The sequence below is a fragment of the Aethalodelphis obliquidens genome, unplaced genomic scaffold (genome assembly GCF_003676395.1).
Source record: "Aethalodelphis obliquidens isolate GAN/ISIS:26980383/991018 unplaced genomic scaffold, ASM367639v1 scaffold21, whole genome shotgun sequence".
Classification (NCBI taxonomy): domain Eukaryota; kingdom Metazoa; phylum Chordata; class Mammalia; order Artiodactyla; family Delphinidae; genus Aethalodelphis; species Aethalodelphis obliquidens.
In genome coordinates, this window is record NW_020837965.1 from 3,742,741 (window position 1) to 3,758,253 (window position 15,513).

At 48.6% G+C, this 15,513-nt stretch overlaps 1 protein-coding gene across 8 annotated transcripts in view; it reads left to right on the plus strand.

The window, feature by feature from the left end:
* ADCK1 (aarF domain containing kinase 1) overlaps positions 1-15,513 on the plus strand; it is a 133,982-nt gene that overhangs the window by 109,511 nt on the left and 8,958 nt on the right. For 6 of the 8 annotated variants that reach the window (XM_027120188.1, XM_027120187.1, XM_027120186.1 and 3 more), the window contains one exon: positions 337-3,732. In XM_027120188.1, coding sequence (XP_026975989.1) covers positions 337-508 — 172 coding nt within the window. In that variant the 3' untranslated portion in view covers positions 509-3,732. Of the gene's footprint in view, positions 1-336; positions 8,897-15,513 lie in introns of those variants that run through there. The other 2 variants (XM_027120183.1, XM_027120184.1) reach the window with 1 other exon arrangement.

The following is a 15,513-nucleotide window of genomic DNA, read 5'->3' on the forward strand; positions in this document are numbered from 1 at the left end:
ACCTTTGGGTTTGGGGGATTCTGATTTGATAAATATTAACTATACTTTTGGAAAAAGGGAAACATTGGAACGTGCTACCCACTGGGTTCACTAAACCTTTGATACGCTGTGAAACAACTGCTTTTGCTGACCCCACTTGCCTGGAAGATGCCTTTGGAATAGCTGAGTTCCTCAGGTCCCTGACTGGGCCGTGGTCTGATCCGTAACCAGGAGTTGTCCACTGGGGCAGGGGGCTGGTGAGTTGGCAAAGCCACCATCTTCCATTGTTCTAATGATACTGAGTACTTCTTACCTCTTTATCTCCTGTTCTCTCCTTCCTTCCTGCCCCTCCTGCAGGCACAAGAAGAAGAATACCCGTTCATTCTTCAGAAGGACCCAGATCTCTTTCAGTGAGGCCTTCAACTTATGGCAGATCAACCTTCATGAACTCGTTCTACGTGTGAAGGGGCTGAGGCTGGCCAGCTGGGTGTTGGCCCTGCTCTGCTGGCTGTTGCCTGCTCCACACTGAGTGGACTTACTGTTCCCTTCCCGGTGTGACCTTGTGGTGGCCAAGGGGTCTTTTCACTCCTCACTCTTCCATCATGTCTCTACGTACTTGCCCCGTTTCTGCCAGCTGGTGGCCTGGAGCCCCACGGTCTCTGTCCATGGCACCGTTGTGCTCCACCTCTGAAATTCCTCTCCTTTGGAGCCCTTGTCTTGGGACCCCCAAGCTGTGCCGTGTGATAGGTTCCTTTCTCTCTGTATCCAGGGAGAAGGCATGGCAGTCTGCTTTCCCGCTCCCCATGTGGGCCATTGGGTTGGATGCCCCCCCTCTTCCGTTAACCCTTCCTGTTATCAGGATGGACCATGAATCCCACTGAGGGCACATTTAACTTGCAGGAAGTTTGATTTTGCTGGAAGGGGCGTGGTCTCTGAACTGGAGAACAGTTTCCTCTCCTTGCGCTGTCGCTCCGCAGAGGTGCCGACCTTAGCGAGGGCTTGGCACCCGAGCCAGCCTCTGTGGCAGCTGTGAGTTCACTGCTGTCGTGGTGACCCCTTTGGTGTTTCATGTACTGTGATTCAATAAAAACCCCTTCAGGGTTGCAGAGCAGAGCTTGGTCAGTGGGATTTTTATTCCAGGTTGGGAGTGAATCCACTTTGGCCACCAGGTAGGAGTGGGTCTGGATGCCGTGCGACATTGTGATCTGCTCGGCTTCCTGGCCCTGAAATCCTTCCACCCTTCCACGGTGCGGCAGCTTTCTGATTCTTGTATGTTTCTGTCACTTTCTAAGACTGAGACCTTGGTTGGAGTGGTTAGGAAGCCCAAGGCCAGGAACTCAGAGGCTCAGCTGAAACCTCTGACTTTGGTTCCCCCGGTTTCTCACCTCATTCCCTGTGACCTGGCACCTGCCTTGTTCTACCAGTTGGCTTCTGACTTAGCCCTTGGATTCATCATTTGATACCCCCTGTCCTGGAGACTGAAGTCTAAAGTTCAGTCACCGTGGCTGGGCTTCCACTCTGAAACCTCTTTGTCGCCTGTCTGGACTCTGCTTCTACCTTATTGCCTGTTGCTAGCCTGCCCCCCCCCCCACTCGATCATCTGGTCCTGTTTTGGGGACACCCGCAAACTCCTGTGTTTGTGTGGTCTCCAGATCCCCAAGACCCCAGATATGGCAGATCCTAGCTCTCACCGAGCACCCAGGCTCACAGAGAGTAATTGTGTTTAAATCTCTCCAATCTTACTTCACGGCATCCATGAGGGCAGAAAAAACCCTAAATTTAAGTCTCATTTTCCGTTCTCTTTATTCATAACACAAGAAGCAGATTTTTCACTGACCAGAGATGATACGCAATCCCTTTATTTCCTGAAAGAATTAATTGTTCTTAGTGGCCAGTTGGTTGCACCCAGAGACCTGAGAGAATAATTTGCAAGATCTGTTATGAGTCACGAGGACACACGCTGCATATTACATTTTATGGTGTCTTTTATAGCCACTGAAGTAAATATAAATGTCCTTTTTGTTCAAGGTAATGGTTACTCGCTTTTCACTTTGGGTTTAATGGTTGGCTTCCTGCTGCCTTGGGATCTAAGACATCAGCATGTTGCCAGAACAGTTATCCAGAGAGAGCTGAGAGGCTGGGAGAGCTTGGGGTACAGAGCAGTTTGAAAATAGGAGGGGTCAGTGTTTACTGAGTGCCTTCCACATGTGAGAGAACATGCTAGGTTCTTTGTAAGTAAGTTACATCATTGACTTGTCTCATCAGCTCTATGAGGGCGAGGGGTCATTAGCCTCATCTCACAGAGATGGGAACTGAGAGGCTCAGAGAAGTTTAGTAATGTGCTTGAAGTCACTCAGCTGCTGAATGAGGGACCATGCTTTGCTTTTTATTCCACAGTGCTGGAGATATGGATTACGCCTGCTCCGTGAGCTGTCATATGTGCCTGAATTGTGACGCTAACACCCTGACTTCAGAGAAAGTTGGGTTTTCAGTGGAAGTGGGGGAGTGGATGGGTGAAGGAGACAAAAAGTTCTGGAAGTGCAGACTGAGTCCTGCATGTTCCTCGGGCCTAAGACAGGATGGACCTGGACCACTGTGATACTGCAGTGCAATTCTGATGCTGACCACCTGGAGCTAGTACAGACTCTGTTCCCTTAAGCACATAGTTCCCATAAGACTGCCCTCACTTCAGACACAAGTTGCAGGTTTGGGGGTCCCTAGGCCATCTACACTTTTGACCAACTGACTACAAATTTGGGGGTTCCCACAACCCCCTTAGATTTGATAATTTGCTGAATGACTCACAGAACTCAGGAAAGCACTACACTTGTGACCAGGCAAATGAAGAGACACACAGGGTGAGGTCTGGGAGGATCCCAAATGCAGAGCGTCTGGGTTCTTGCTGTGAAGGGAACCTCTTGGCACAGAAATGTGTTCGCTGAGCTTCAGTGTCCAGAGTTTTTATCAGGGTTTCATTATATAAACACCATTGATTGAATCATTGACCACATGACTGAACACAATCTCCAGCCCCCCTTCCCTCCCTGGAGAAGGTGGGGCTGCTATCAACCCCATCCTGAGTCATTTAGCATAAGCTCAGGTGTGATCCAGGGGGCACACCATGAATAACAGAGATACTCCCATCACTAAGAAAGTCCAAGGATTGAGAGGTTGTCTCCCAGGAGCAGACAAAGCAACAAAGACCAGGCAGAGTCTTCACTGTATGACGATCACTCTGGTGTCTCGTCATCCTGTGTACTTGGCCTGAGGTGCGTCTTTATCGACTGACCACTGGTCTGTGCCTTCTGCTCTGCCAGGTGGAGCCACCTCTGGTGGATCCATCTCAGGATCTCTGTTCTGCAGCTCAGAGAGTGTGCACGTGAGTTTATACGTGGGACCTTTGCCCTGCTCCCTTCTGTCCTGTGGAACTTCCATACATTGATTTGGGTTTGATGCTTCCAGTAAAATCCTGCGGCTTTCTTCTCCCAGCAGTTACAATGTGTCAGGAAGTCAGCACCAGCTTACTTCGAAGAGCACCTTCTCTTTTAACCCTTGGATCCTTATTCAATTTAGGTGTTGGCTTCTTTGATTTGGGCAACATGGCTATAGTTCCCCTTCCCTCTTCTCATCCACCTGAGGAGAATTCCAACTCGATGGCCCATTTGGCTTCTCGAGTATGCACCCAGCTCATAGGAAGTGCGGATGTCCTGGTTTGTAGTAAGTGCTCAATAAACACGCAAATGTTTAGACTCTCAGAATGCTTCACTATTTTCAAGGGAGTTGAAACCTGTGTATTTAGAAAGAAGCTGCCCATGCCAGTCTCCCTCTGCTAGGAACACTGCCTTGTTTGATTGTCAGGTTAATTTCCGCCGTGTTCTGAGCCCACTCCCGGGATCAGGGGTGGTCACTCTCAGCATCATGGGCTGCTAGGTGCTCCCGTCCTCCACCACTTCACGGCTGTAGGGACTTCTGATGACATCTCAGAAAATGAGTGTGGCTCCAAGCGGCGCAAATCCTCAGGGGCCGTGCTTTGGAGGTTTGGAATTACCCTCAGTGTAAGCAAATGTGAGAAGGGTGGGAGGGAGCCTTGCTGAGGGACACTGGGGCTTCAGCAGTCTCAGGGTGTGGCCAGGCGGAGCTAGGGTCTGAGCTGGGAACTGGTGACTGGGCAAGATCTGAATAGACAGGATGAACAGGGTCTCAGAGAGTTCGTGGCAGCCTGGCCTGCTGGGGGTGATGTTTGCTGGGCTGGATCGGGGGTGAGAGGCCTTGAATGCCCGGCAACCTGGTGCCGCTGCTGTTTGTAACTGGCCAAGGGGGACTGGGGAGGCCCCGTCTCCTAAGCCTTAAGTCTGCAAATATTTTGGTAAAAACCCATTTGTTCAGAAAGGCTCTGCTCTCACCTCCTTTACTTCCTCCCTCCCTCCCTCCTTCCCTCCTGTGGAGTAAAGCTTATTACAAAGCTGCTCTCCCCTTTTCTAAAGGAAGGACGAGGGACCCTCAGCAGAGTAAATATTAAACCTTGGGCTGTGATGTCCCTACAGCCAGTGCCTCCTGGCCCGGTTTACTTGACTTCTCTGGAGGCTGCCTCAGCCCCCGTCATCGGCTAGCTCCTCTGCTAGCCAGGTCACCGTGCCCCTGGCCAGCACTGCAAGGGACAGGAAGCGCTCTTTCTGCCCAGTTCTGCCTTTGGCTTAGCAATAGCAAAGAGCCTCTGGTGTTTCTTCCTGTTTTTCTCTTTCCCGTGTGTAAAGGGAAGTCCAGGCTGGTGAAGTGGTGAAGCGATGGGTGTCCATAGCCCCCTGACCCCTGACATTTCAGCTCCCATTTCCTCATCCCTCCTTCCTGAGCAGTGCTTTCCAAACTTCCCTGTATACACAAGTAACCTAGGCTAATGTCAAAACACAGGCTCTGCCTCAGTGGGTGTGCGTGGGGCCTGAGGTTCAGCATTTCTAACCAGCTCCCAGGGGATGCTGATGCTGCTTGTCTGAGGGTGATGCTTTGAGCTGCAAGGCTCTGATCAGTGGTTCTCAAGGTGTGGCCCTGGGACAGGCAGCATCAGTGTAACCCAGGAGCTGGTTAGAAATGCAGACCTCAGACCCCACTCCAGATCTGCCGAAGCAGAAACTCTGGGGGCGGGACCCACCAGTCTGTTTTAATAAGCCCTCCAGGGAATTCTGATGTACACACTCACGGTTGAAATCTCTGGCCTATAGGTCTCAACTCTACCTGCACATCGGGATCACCGGGAGAGCTCTGAATGCCCAAGATTCTGATTAACTTGGTTTGAATGAGGGCCAGGCACTTAAAACAATTTTTTAAAACTTTTTATTTTGAAATAACTTTAGATTTACAGTAGGTTGTAAAGATAGTACCCAGAGGGTACCCACATAGCGTTCACCTGGCTCTCCCCAATGTTAACACCTTACATAACCAGGGTAACCTTTATTAACACTAAGAATTAACATTAGTACAATACCATCAACTAAACTATTCCAGTTTCATCAATTTCCTCACGAATGTCCTCGTCACGTCCCAGGATCCAGTCTAGGACGTACTTTACATTCACTTGTCACGTCTCCTTAGTCCCTGCTCTAGGACAGCTCCTCAGACGTCCCTTGTTTTTCATGACCTTGACACTTTGGAAGGGCACTGGCCAGGTACTTGTAGATCGTCTTTCAAGTTTGGCTTGTCTGATGTTTTCTTGTGATGAGAATGGGATTAGGGGTTTGAGGAAGAATACCACAAAGGAGGAACACCCCCTTATCGTGCCACACCCTGGGAAACATCATATGGACAGTGGGGATGTACTGATTTTGTTCTTTCAAGCTCCCCAGCCAGGGTTGGGACCCAGCGTTAGGCTCATGCACCTTCCAGGTATCTTCTGGAGAAGGAGGAAACGCAGCTTATGAACTTCTCCACAGGTGGGCGTTAGGCAGAGCCTCTTTGAGATTAAGGGAGGCCTGGCTATTTCCAAATTAAAAGGCTCCCAGGAAACTAAAAAATGCAGCTATACCAACACAAGGTAATACAAATGGCTGTGTAATTTTAATGTTTACATTTACCACACGTTAACTCTTTAAGCAAACACACAAATGTAGTGACAAATGGATGTAACATCAGAAGCGTGAGCACCAAACCCCTCCCACCAAAAGATAGGCCTGGCACTAGCAATTTTGTTTTCCAGGTGTATTTGCAGCCCTAGACATGGAAATCACTAGTGGGAGGTTGGCAGGGAGCCCTCTGGTCAGTCACTCCTGAGTGGTGGGCCTGGTGTCCTCTGCATCAGCCTGGACTGGCAACCACCTCCCAGTGCCCAGAGGGGAAGTCAGAGTCTCAGCTGGGCTGGTGGTCGACTGTTTCTAGCCCACGACTGACTACCCAAGCCACGAATGACGGAAGTGCTTGGTGATCCTTCCTCTAGGTGAGTAATAACAGAGGGAAGGCTGGAGGGTGGAGTGCCAGCGGCAGGACTTTCCTCCAAGGTGACACTGGGTGGGACATGAAGTCCTTCCAGGTTGATGAATTGGGGACAGAGGTCAGGGGCTCTGGGTATTCCTTGCCCTCTTGGAGTTTCCAGGGCTGTGTGTAGGTGGGGGTCTTCTTCCCTGGCCCCTGGGTGCTTGCTCCTTTTTGTGCCAAATGTAAGCATGTGCACATCAGAGTATCTGTAAACATCTGTTGACAGCGGCTGCTACCATCATGGAGGTGATGCCCTCCAGCCCAAGGGCCTGGGCTCTCTCTACAGTTGGCCTGAGTTCAAATCCTGTTGCCCTCAGTGTTCTGTGTGATCTTGGGCAAGCAACACAACTTCTCTGGGCTCCAATTCCTAGATTTGAATAGTGGGAATAATAGTACCTACCTCACGGGGTCATTGGGAGGAGGAAGTTAGATAATATATGCAATGTGCTTGCAGAAATGCTTAGAGAAGAGAAACCATAGCAAGTGCTCAATAAATGTCACTTATTTTTATGATTAGCCCCCATGGCAGACCGTATTCCCAACGCCTTTTCTTAACCCTGCCCTCTACTTGAGAGGCTGAAAAAGTGAGGTCTTGGTTTCCCAGCTTCCCTCGCAGCTGGTGGTGGCACACGACATGGCAGGTGAAGAGGAATCTTTTGGAGTGATTCTGGGAAGCTTTTTTTTAAGATATTGATATAGGTATAGTTTGTGAGTATTGCCCCTTCTTCTTCATTCCAGCAGGGGAGACTGGTGTGTGGTTTTGGATGTCTGGAACTTTAGCAGCCATTTTGTGATCTTGAGGTGGTAGGTACAACTTGATGTTTTATTTGGGCATGTAGCAACCTCTGCTGGATGCTGGCCATCACTCCTCCCAGCCATATGACAACCCTATGACGTCTAGGGACCACTGTTATCCTCTGTGTACAGGTGAGTAAACTGAGGCACGGAGGCTTGGATTGCTTGCTAGAGGTGCACAAGCAGTGAATGGTGGAGCCAGGCTTTGAGCCAAGGTAGTCTGCAGCCAGAGCTTCTGCTCTCAACCACTGACTTTCCATTTTCCTCTGCTGGAGTGGACTGCTTCCACTGAGGCTGCTAGAGGTTGGACCCGTCCTGCCTTCCTGCAGCCTCCTCAGTCTGGAGCTAGTGGGTTCCTGAAGTGGTGGGCTTCTGTGCTTCCTGCAGTGAGTGCAGCTGGGCAGTGGCACCCTAGGAGTAGTCACTTCTCTGCAGAGGGTCGGCCTGTATGGCCCAGGGCTCACCCAGCCAGCGAGGCCTCACATCGAGCCTCTTGGGCAGCCTTGGATGCTGGAATGCATCCCCTTCTAGGGAAATCCTTATAAGGGAAGTTGACATTGGCAGAGATTCAATTTTGCCCCATGGTAAGTAGGAATATAGAGGAGGTTCTGCCTTTTTCACTTCTTCCTCTCCCTCCTGCCTCCCCTCAGGTATGCAGGGAAAAATGATGACTGACATGGGATTTAGAAGAGAAACCAGGAACATTCAGGATGTTATAATGAGCTGATTAGAAGTGAGTTCCGACTTGTAACAGCTTATGTCCATAATAACCAGATGGCACAATGTGTCCAGAGTAGGCTCTGATCTTTTTCCTACCTTTGTCCTGGACCGTATTCTCTGGACGGGGGCCAGTGTCGCCTACACTGAGCCGGACAGCTGGAGGTCAGGCCCATCAACCTAATTCTGCTATCACTGGGCGGCTTGTTTCGGTTTCTGAGCCTCTGCTTCCCCTGCTATGAAATGGAGTGGTTGTCCATAGGTTGCCCTTTCTTGGAGGACTGTGATGAATGTGAATAGATAGTGCCAGTGAAAGCGACAGGGAAGAGCAACGCTAAGAAACTAACAGAGACATAGCGTGCAAGTGAACAGTTTATCTACCCAGCATCCCTTGCAGCTTTAACAGAACTCCCTTCTCCTGTAGCGACACCCATTCCTGCGAGTATGCTGATCCAGTGTCTCCCACACGCCATGGGGGTAGACAGATGGCCATCTCTCTGGCCACAGACATTGGTTCCAGCATGGGCTCATGACTCCAAGGGCATTCCTGTGACTTTCAGCGAAGACTATGGAGGATGACTGTCTTTCCACTGGTTCCTAAGTTCCAGTGGCTATCTTGCCTGCCTCTCTTTTGAACTCCTAGATCCAGCCATTCCTGCAGGCCAGATCCACTTTGGTTTTTCAATTACATGAGCCAATAAATCTGCCTCTCCCTTTTTTGTGTGTTACTTTAAATTGGGTATTTGCGTTTTAACCCAAAGTGCCCTTATCATTGCAGCTATTATCTTTAAGGGCCCTGGACCCACGTTTGGAAGATGTGGAGAACCCAGAGGAAGTCTAGAGGAGAATAATAGACATGTCTACAGGGATAGAAAATAAAGAGACGATTATAGACTGGACACTCTCCAGAGAGCTGAGCAAGAGAAAACAGAGTTAAATTACAGTAAGGTCTTATTGTTACTGCTGTTGTTGAGACGATGAGAGTGAGGGCTGCTGATTGGTTACCTTATATGTTATTTTCTGGTCAAAACCAACACAAAGGCCATGCCATTCTGGCTGGATACCAGTTGTATGGACACGCTTTCTATAATAGCCATGGCTATTTTCTGATGATCCATAGGGTATTTAGAAACTGGCTTTTTGGCTGAAATAGGCTTAATTTCTCTTATTGATTCTCGTAGTTGCTGTCCACCCAGGTTACCACCAGAGAGCCGGCAGGGGCTCTTTCTTTAATCACAGTGTTAGTTTGAAAGAGACATCCTGGGAGCATTTAAGGTAAAGACAGCCTCCCGCCATAGGTGCTCCGCATTGGCCTGAGAGCTGAGCTGGCCAGTTCACAGAGCCCATGTTTAACCAAGGATGAGTTTGGGAACTGGACTGTGTATGTGGAAGCTTCTCTTTCTTCTGCTTTTCCTACTTCACACGTCCCGTTGCGTGAGATGAGAGCTCCTGTGAGGGTTGTCACCTCTCTCTGCCTGTCTGGGTTGTGAGATTCCTAAACGGGCTGATCTTGATGTTTTATAGACATCTCCATGGTCACCCCATCTCCACAGTCTTGCTCTGGGTGTTCACTCTGCCTCTCTCTGCTTTTCCTTATATCCAAGCCCTCTGCTTTCTATGTTCATGACAGCTCTCAAGTCCTGCCTTCTGTAGGGAACTTCCCAAGATCACTGCCCTTGTTGAGCTCCTCTCCTCCCCCTCTCAGTTCTCTTGATACGTCTGTCTACCCCCACCATCCACACTCAACTGTCTGCGTGCCCTGTGCAGTCCTTGGAGGGCAAGGGCCACCTCTTTGTCTCTTGCATGCTCTTTGACACCAGGACAGTGGAGGCCATAGTAAGCCTTTCATTGGTCATCACGTGGCCACTTACACATGCCTCGATTCACGTATGTCACATGCATCCCTTCGATGCCCTTTTATTGCGGAGGGGAGTGGAGAGACAAGATGAATCAGACATGACGCCTGCCTTTAAGGAACTGGGGTATATTTCACAAGAGCAGCTGGCTTTGGGTAAGGAGAGAGCCTCCTGCCGGTGGGGGCAGAGGTGAGCCAGGAGGTCTGTGGCCTGGGAGGAGAGAAAAGGATTTAAACAACTCTTGGGGACCAGTGATGCCAGTCAGCAGCTCTACCTGGAAGCAAGATTTGATGAGACCATCTCTATCTCTCTTCGGGGCCAGTATTTCCCCAAATTTCATTTTTACCAAGGGACCTGCATTCACTGTCTTAGTGGTTGGTGCCACCAGCAGTCACCCAGGTGCAAAAGCCAGGAGTCAGCCTTTGAAGTGAGGGTCTTGACCTTCATAGAAATGCCCCATAAACTATATCACCTTGTATGTCCTGTGTCCTCTCCTCTCCCACTCTGCCACCAGCATCCTGGTTCAGATCTGATCCCCTCATTGGCCTCCTTGCCTCCCAACATGTCCCACCAAACTGGCTCTTGTTCAGTTCACCTAAAGCCAACTTGCCTACGATCATATGGCCAAAACCCTGTTTGCCCAAGGATCCATTCTCCCAAAGCCCAGTTTACCTCAAATTAAGTATTCTTGAACGTTTTCAGATCCATTTAACCTTCCTGTTATTTCTTGCCTTTTTTTTCTTTTCACTTTAAAGATTTTTAAAACCAATTCATGCAAGAGTATTTGACTTAATTTTGTATTTCTAGTAAGTATTTATTAAACAGGCAGCTCTTTGAACGATTATTTTGTATTCCTATGGATGTCTTTTTCTAGATTACCTATTTTCATTAACTTTAAAGATAGCCAATATTTAGCCATTTTTTCTAAAGACACTTTCCTTAAAATATGGCTGTCCTAGCAAAAAAGAAAAAAAATTCAAGGCATTAATTATAATCAATTGCTATGCACTGTGTCATCTTTTTTTTTTTTTTAACACCTTTATTGGAGTATAACTGCCTTGCACTGTTGTGTTAGTTTCTGCTGTATAACAAAGCGAATCAGCTATATGTATACATATATCCCCATATCCCCTCCCTCTTGTGTCTCCCTCCCACCCTCCTTATCCCACCCCTCTAGGTGGTCGCAAAGCACCGAGCTGATCTCGCTGTGCCATGCAGCTGCTTCCCACTAGCTATCTGTTTTACATTTGGTAGTGTATATATGCCAATGTTACTTTCTTACTTTGTCCCAGCTTACCCTTCCCCCTCCCTGTGTCCTCATGTCCATTCTCTATGTCTGTGTCTTTATTCCTGTACTGCCCCTAGGTTCATGAGAACCTGTTTTTGGTTTTGTTTTTTTTTAGATTCCATATGTATGTGTTAGCATACGGTATTTGTTTTTCTTTTTGACTTACTTCACTCTCTGTATGACAGACTCTAGGTCCATCCACCTCACTACAAATAACTCAATTTCCTTTCTTTTTATGGCTGAGTAATATTCCATTGTATATATGTGCCACATCTTCTTTATCCATTCGTCTGTCGATGGACACTTAGGTTGCTTCCATGTCCTGCCTATTGGAAATAGTGCTGCAGTGGACATTGTGGTACATGGCTCTTTTTGAATTATGGTTTTCTCAGGGTATATTGTGCACTGTGTCATCTTGATCCCTTAACCAAGGGTACATCAATTTCAGATGAAAAATGGTGGGTATTAATGCTGAGTTTTGGTGTGGTGCATACTATTTTATGAATTAGAGACCTTGGAAAAGGATGATTCTTACATGCAATATGACAGGTTTGCTACATCTCCCCACTGCCAATGACTGATGCACAGTGTATGCTCAACTCACAGGTCCTGAGTGAATGAGTGAGATTCTGAGATGAGAGTCTAGTACTGCCATTTGTAGCAAAGCAATTTATCTCATGATTGAACTGTGTCAACCATCAGGAAGGAGACATTTGCCTCAAGTTTTAAACAGAGAAGCCAGTGGTATAAAATAGACTGTCACTGGCAAAGCTTTTGACCTAGGAAAATAGATTGGATTTGTCTAGGGTTCTAAGACAGACGTAACAAACACCTGGCCCCTACCATGGCCCATGCAAACTCCACAAGTTGGTCATTGTATCCTCTCAAGTTGAACTGGGATATGGCTCCAGAATCCTTCTTAACACAGCACACACGTCAACTGCTCCTGATTGAGCAGTGTTGGCATGTAATGCCTAAGTGCTGTTTTGGGCCTCAAAGTAGGATCCTTTCTTTACCTGGGAGAGTTTCAGAGCTCTCATAAATGAAGACAGGAAGACGATCAAGTTAGCTTTCTGATGGTGGGGAGGAGATCATCTTGGGCTCATTTGGGCAGATTAATTGAAAGGCGTTGAGATGTCATTCCCTAGCTTAGAGGACTTTATTCGACACTGTATGGCTGTGTTTTCCTTTGGAGGGCCTTTGGTCTTCTGGGACGTGGGGAGCAATAATGAATCTGAGCATGGGAACCAAAGGAGTTCCGGCCAAAAGCCTGATCTCCTCCCGCAGTGTTCAGCTTGGAAGCTGCAGTGTGGAGCTAGGAGGGATCCTGGAATGGGAGTCCGGAGACTGGTGGGTGCTGACCAGCTGGTCACTTAGCGCAAGCCTTCTCCTCCCTAATCCTCTGATTTCTTACCTGCAAATTAAGGAGACTGGGCTAAATGAGCAGTTCTCCATGGGGGTGCTACTACCCCCAGGCACTTTCTGGAAATGTGTGAGGACATTTTTGGTTATCATAATGACTAGGGATTGCTACTGGCACCGATCGGGTGGGGTCAGGGACGCTAGACATCTTCCTATGGACAGGGCAGCTTTACCCAGCGAAGAACTGTCCTGTGACCAGTGTGGTGTCCAGGATATTCATGTGGTAAAAATCCCGACTGAACTGAATCTACAGCCTAACTCTGTTTTACATATAAAGGCAAACCTTTTTTTTTTTCATGGTATTAATACCTGTTGAATTTTACAGGAATGCAATTACCATGAGAGTTGAGGGGTGATTTGTTTCTTTAGGAATTATTGGTCACTCTTCTGGGAAAACACATAACCAATGACAATGCAGAGCCCGCATTTGAATGGCCAGTGTCCCTGCATCAGTCTGACTTTTAAAAATTATGCAAGTAGATTAATTTTATATATGCATAGATTATAGTTTCTATGGATTTTGTTTCAGGATGGTCGGGGGCATTGCAAAATATTTGTTGTGAAAAGGGTGCATGAGGTCTGATTGGGCTAAAAAGCACTGGTCTAAAGATGCCCAAAGAGCCTTTTTAGCTCTGACATCCTCTGAGTGTGAGCAGAGAGGAGACTCACTTGGCGTGAATAATGGAAAACATGCAGCAGTGGAAATGGATCAAGGCAAGGATTAATATCCCCAAATTGAGCAGCGTCTGCTGCTGACAGTGCCCACTGCCGCACAACCCTGGTACTGAGGTGAAGTCCTTGATTCTGGACTCTGTGTCCAAATGGGATTCAGGATCAGAATGTCCTAGTTACACACACAGCCATGTGCACCTTTTACTGCCGGCAGGAGGTCTGACTCCATGGGCAACTGTTGTACGTGGAAGCTTACCTCCCCTCCTTCTCTCTGTAATCCTTCCTCATGACCCTTTCTCATGATGTAATTTTAGTAGAAGTAAACTTGAACAGCCCAAAATTATATAATTAATTACATTCAACTTCAATTACAATCACTAATTGATCCAAGCCTGTTAGCACAACGCTTTCATTACTTGGCACACAATTATTGAGTGCCTACCTTGTGCTGGGAATGACGTAGGAAATGGTTAATTTTTCCTGAGGAGAGAGGTTAGAGGGGGGTTAGGGTTGTCAAGACAGGCCCGCTATGGACAAGGGGTCGTGGCCAAGGCTTTGCTGGGGACGTGGCAGGTGGGTACATCCCACTGGCCTTCTAGTTCAGTCGTGAATGTTCATAGGCTAAAAATCTCACAATGGCCATGCTGGGATCAGGCAGGCTGGTTTGGGCATCAGATGTCACATGTTGTGCTCTAGGTCTTTTTGGTTTTCTTTTGACTGTTGAATAGTAATTAGTTGCATCACCTCACTGGTCTCCCCACTCCTAACCGTTTCCCTGTAATCAAAGGCCTCGCTACTCAAACCTGAATCCGTATTCTTGTTAAATGCAAACTCTGGTTCAGCAGGTCTGGGTGGGGCCTGAGGTCCTGCATTTCCAACAAGCCCCCAGGTGATGCTGATGCTGCCAGTCTAGGGACCACACTTTGAGTCGCAAGGTGCCAGGCTCACCAGATTACCCTCCTTTCAGGTGCTGACATTCCTTGAGGGAGAAGCCAAAGCAAAGTTATGACACCTAACTGCAGTCAGGGGTCTCCCAGAGCGGGACAATTACTCTCCAGTTGCACTGGGGTTACTTCCTCCTTGTCCGCTGTGTTTCTTTATGGGGCATGTGTTCTTACTTCTCCTGGTAGTAGCTGTATTAAGTAGCTCACTAGGTGAGTTCAGAGGTGGTAACAAAGGTGACACGTCCCAGAGGTTGTTAGGCATTTGTGAAGTGATTTATTCACCGAATACTTCCTGTCCACCTTGGAGGAGCTGGGTCCTATAGAAAAAGGAGAGACAGAGGTAAAAAGGAAGATATCCTCTGGGGTGGGAAAGGCCGGCAGGCAAACAAACACATGGTCTTAAAATGTGATCAGTACCCCATGTGGAGCAAGCTGTGTGGCGCTCTGTTCCAGGGGACGCTAAGGACCAGCTGTGCCCTGGCGTCCCCTTTACCAGGGATGCGAGCAGCCCGGCCCACTTGGGAACCTGAGTTGGAGGGTCATCTGGGAACCAGCTGGTCAAATGGAAGGCCTCCACTCCCAGAGTTCTTTACCTCACCCTCCTTCCACTCGCCTCTGCATTTCTCCTTGTACTGCACCCCTCCTCCTCAGTTTCCAGTAACACCCCATTACTGGGCAATCAAAAAGGGAAAGGGGTGTTGGCCACTGGCTGTTTCTCAAAGAGGAAGAGCTGTAATCATGTCTGTTGTCGTTGCAACAGGTCTGATGATGTCTCATCAGCCTGAGAATCCCCGAGCTGTGCGACCGCCTTCTCCTCCTGCCTCAGCTCCCCAAACAATGCTCCACAGCCATGTTCTACCTCTCTCACAAAGGAGGCGGGGGTCAGGAAGGCCACTGGGTCTCTGCAATTCAGCCTGAAGCCCATTCATCCAGGAGGGAGAGGTTTCATTATAGTCAGTTCTCCCCCGTGTCTGAGTTCTGAGGGTTTCCATGGGACCAAAGCATGCACAGGGGCCAACGTGCCCCTGATGCTGTCTGACCATGCAGGCACTCGCTGGGCTGGACCAGTCCTCGGCTACTGCTTACCTTTCCTGGACACATTTCCCTTGTGAGCCTCTAACACCATGTTTGCCCGAATGACCCTCATTCCTCTCTTCTCCACCCTCTCAGGGCAACTTCGTCGTGACTTCTGGGTACAGCAGTCACCAGACAGATCACTGTCCTGAGCCACACGGGGGCACAGGGAAGCGCTGAGACCGTAAGAGTAGAGACACTAGGTGACCATTCTCCAGTCCAGAGGCAGCTCTACCTAGGAAATGCTCACAGGTGTGCTCTGACCACACACCCCTCTGGACTTCTGAGACCTAAAATAGGAGCG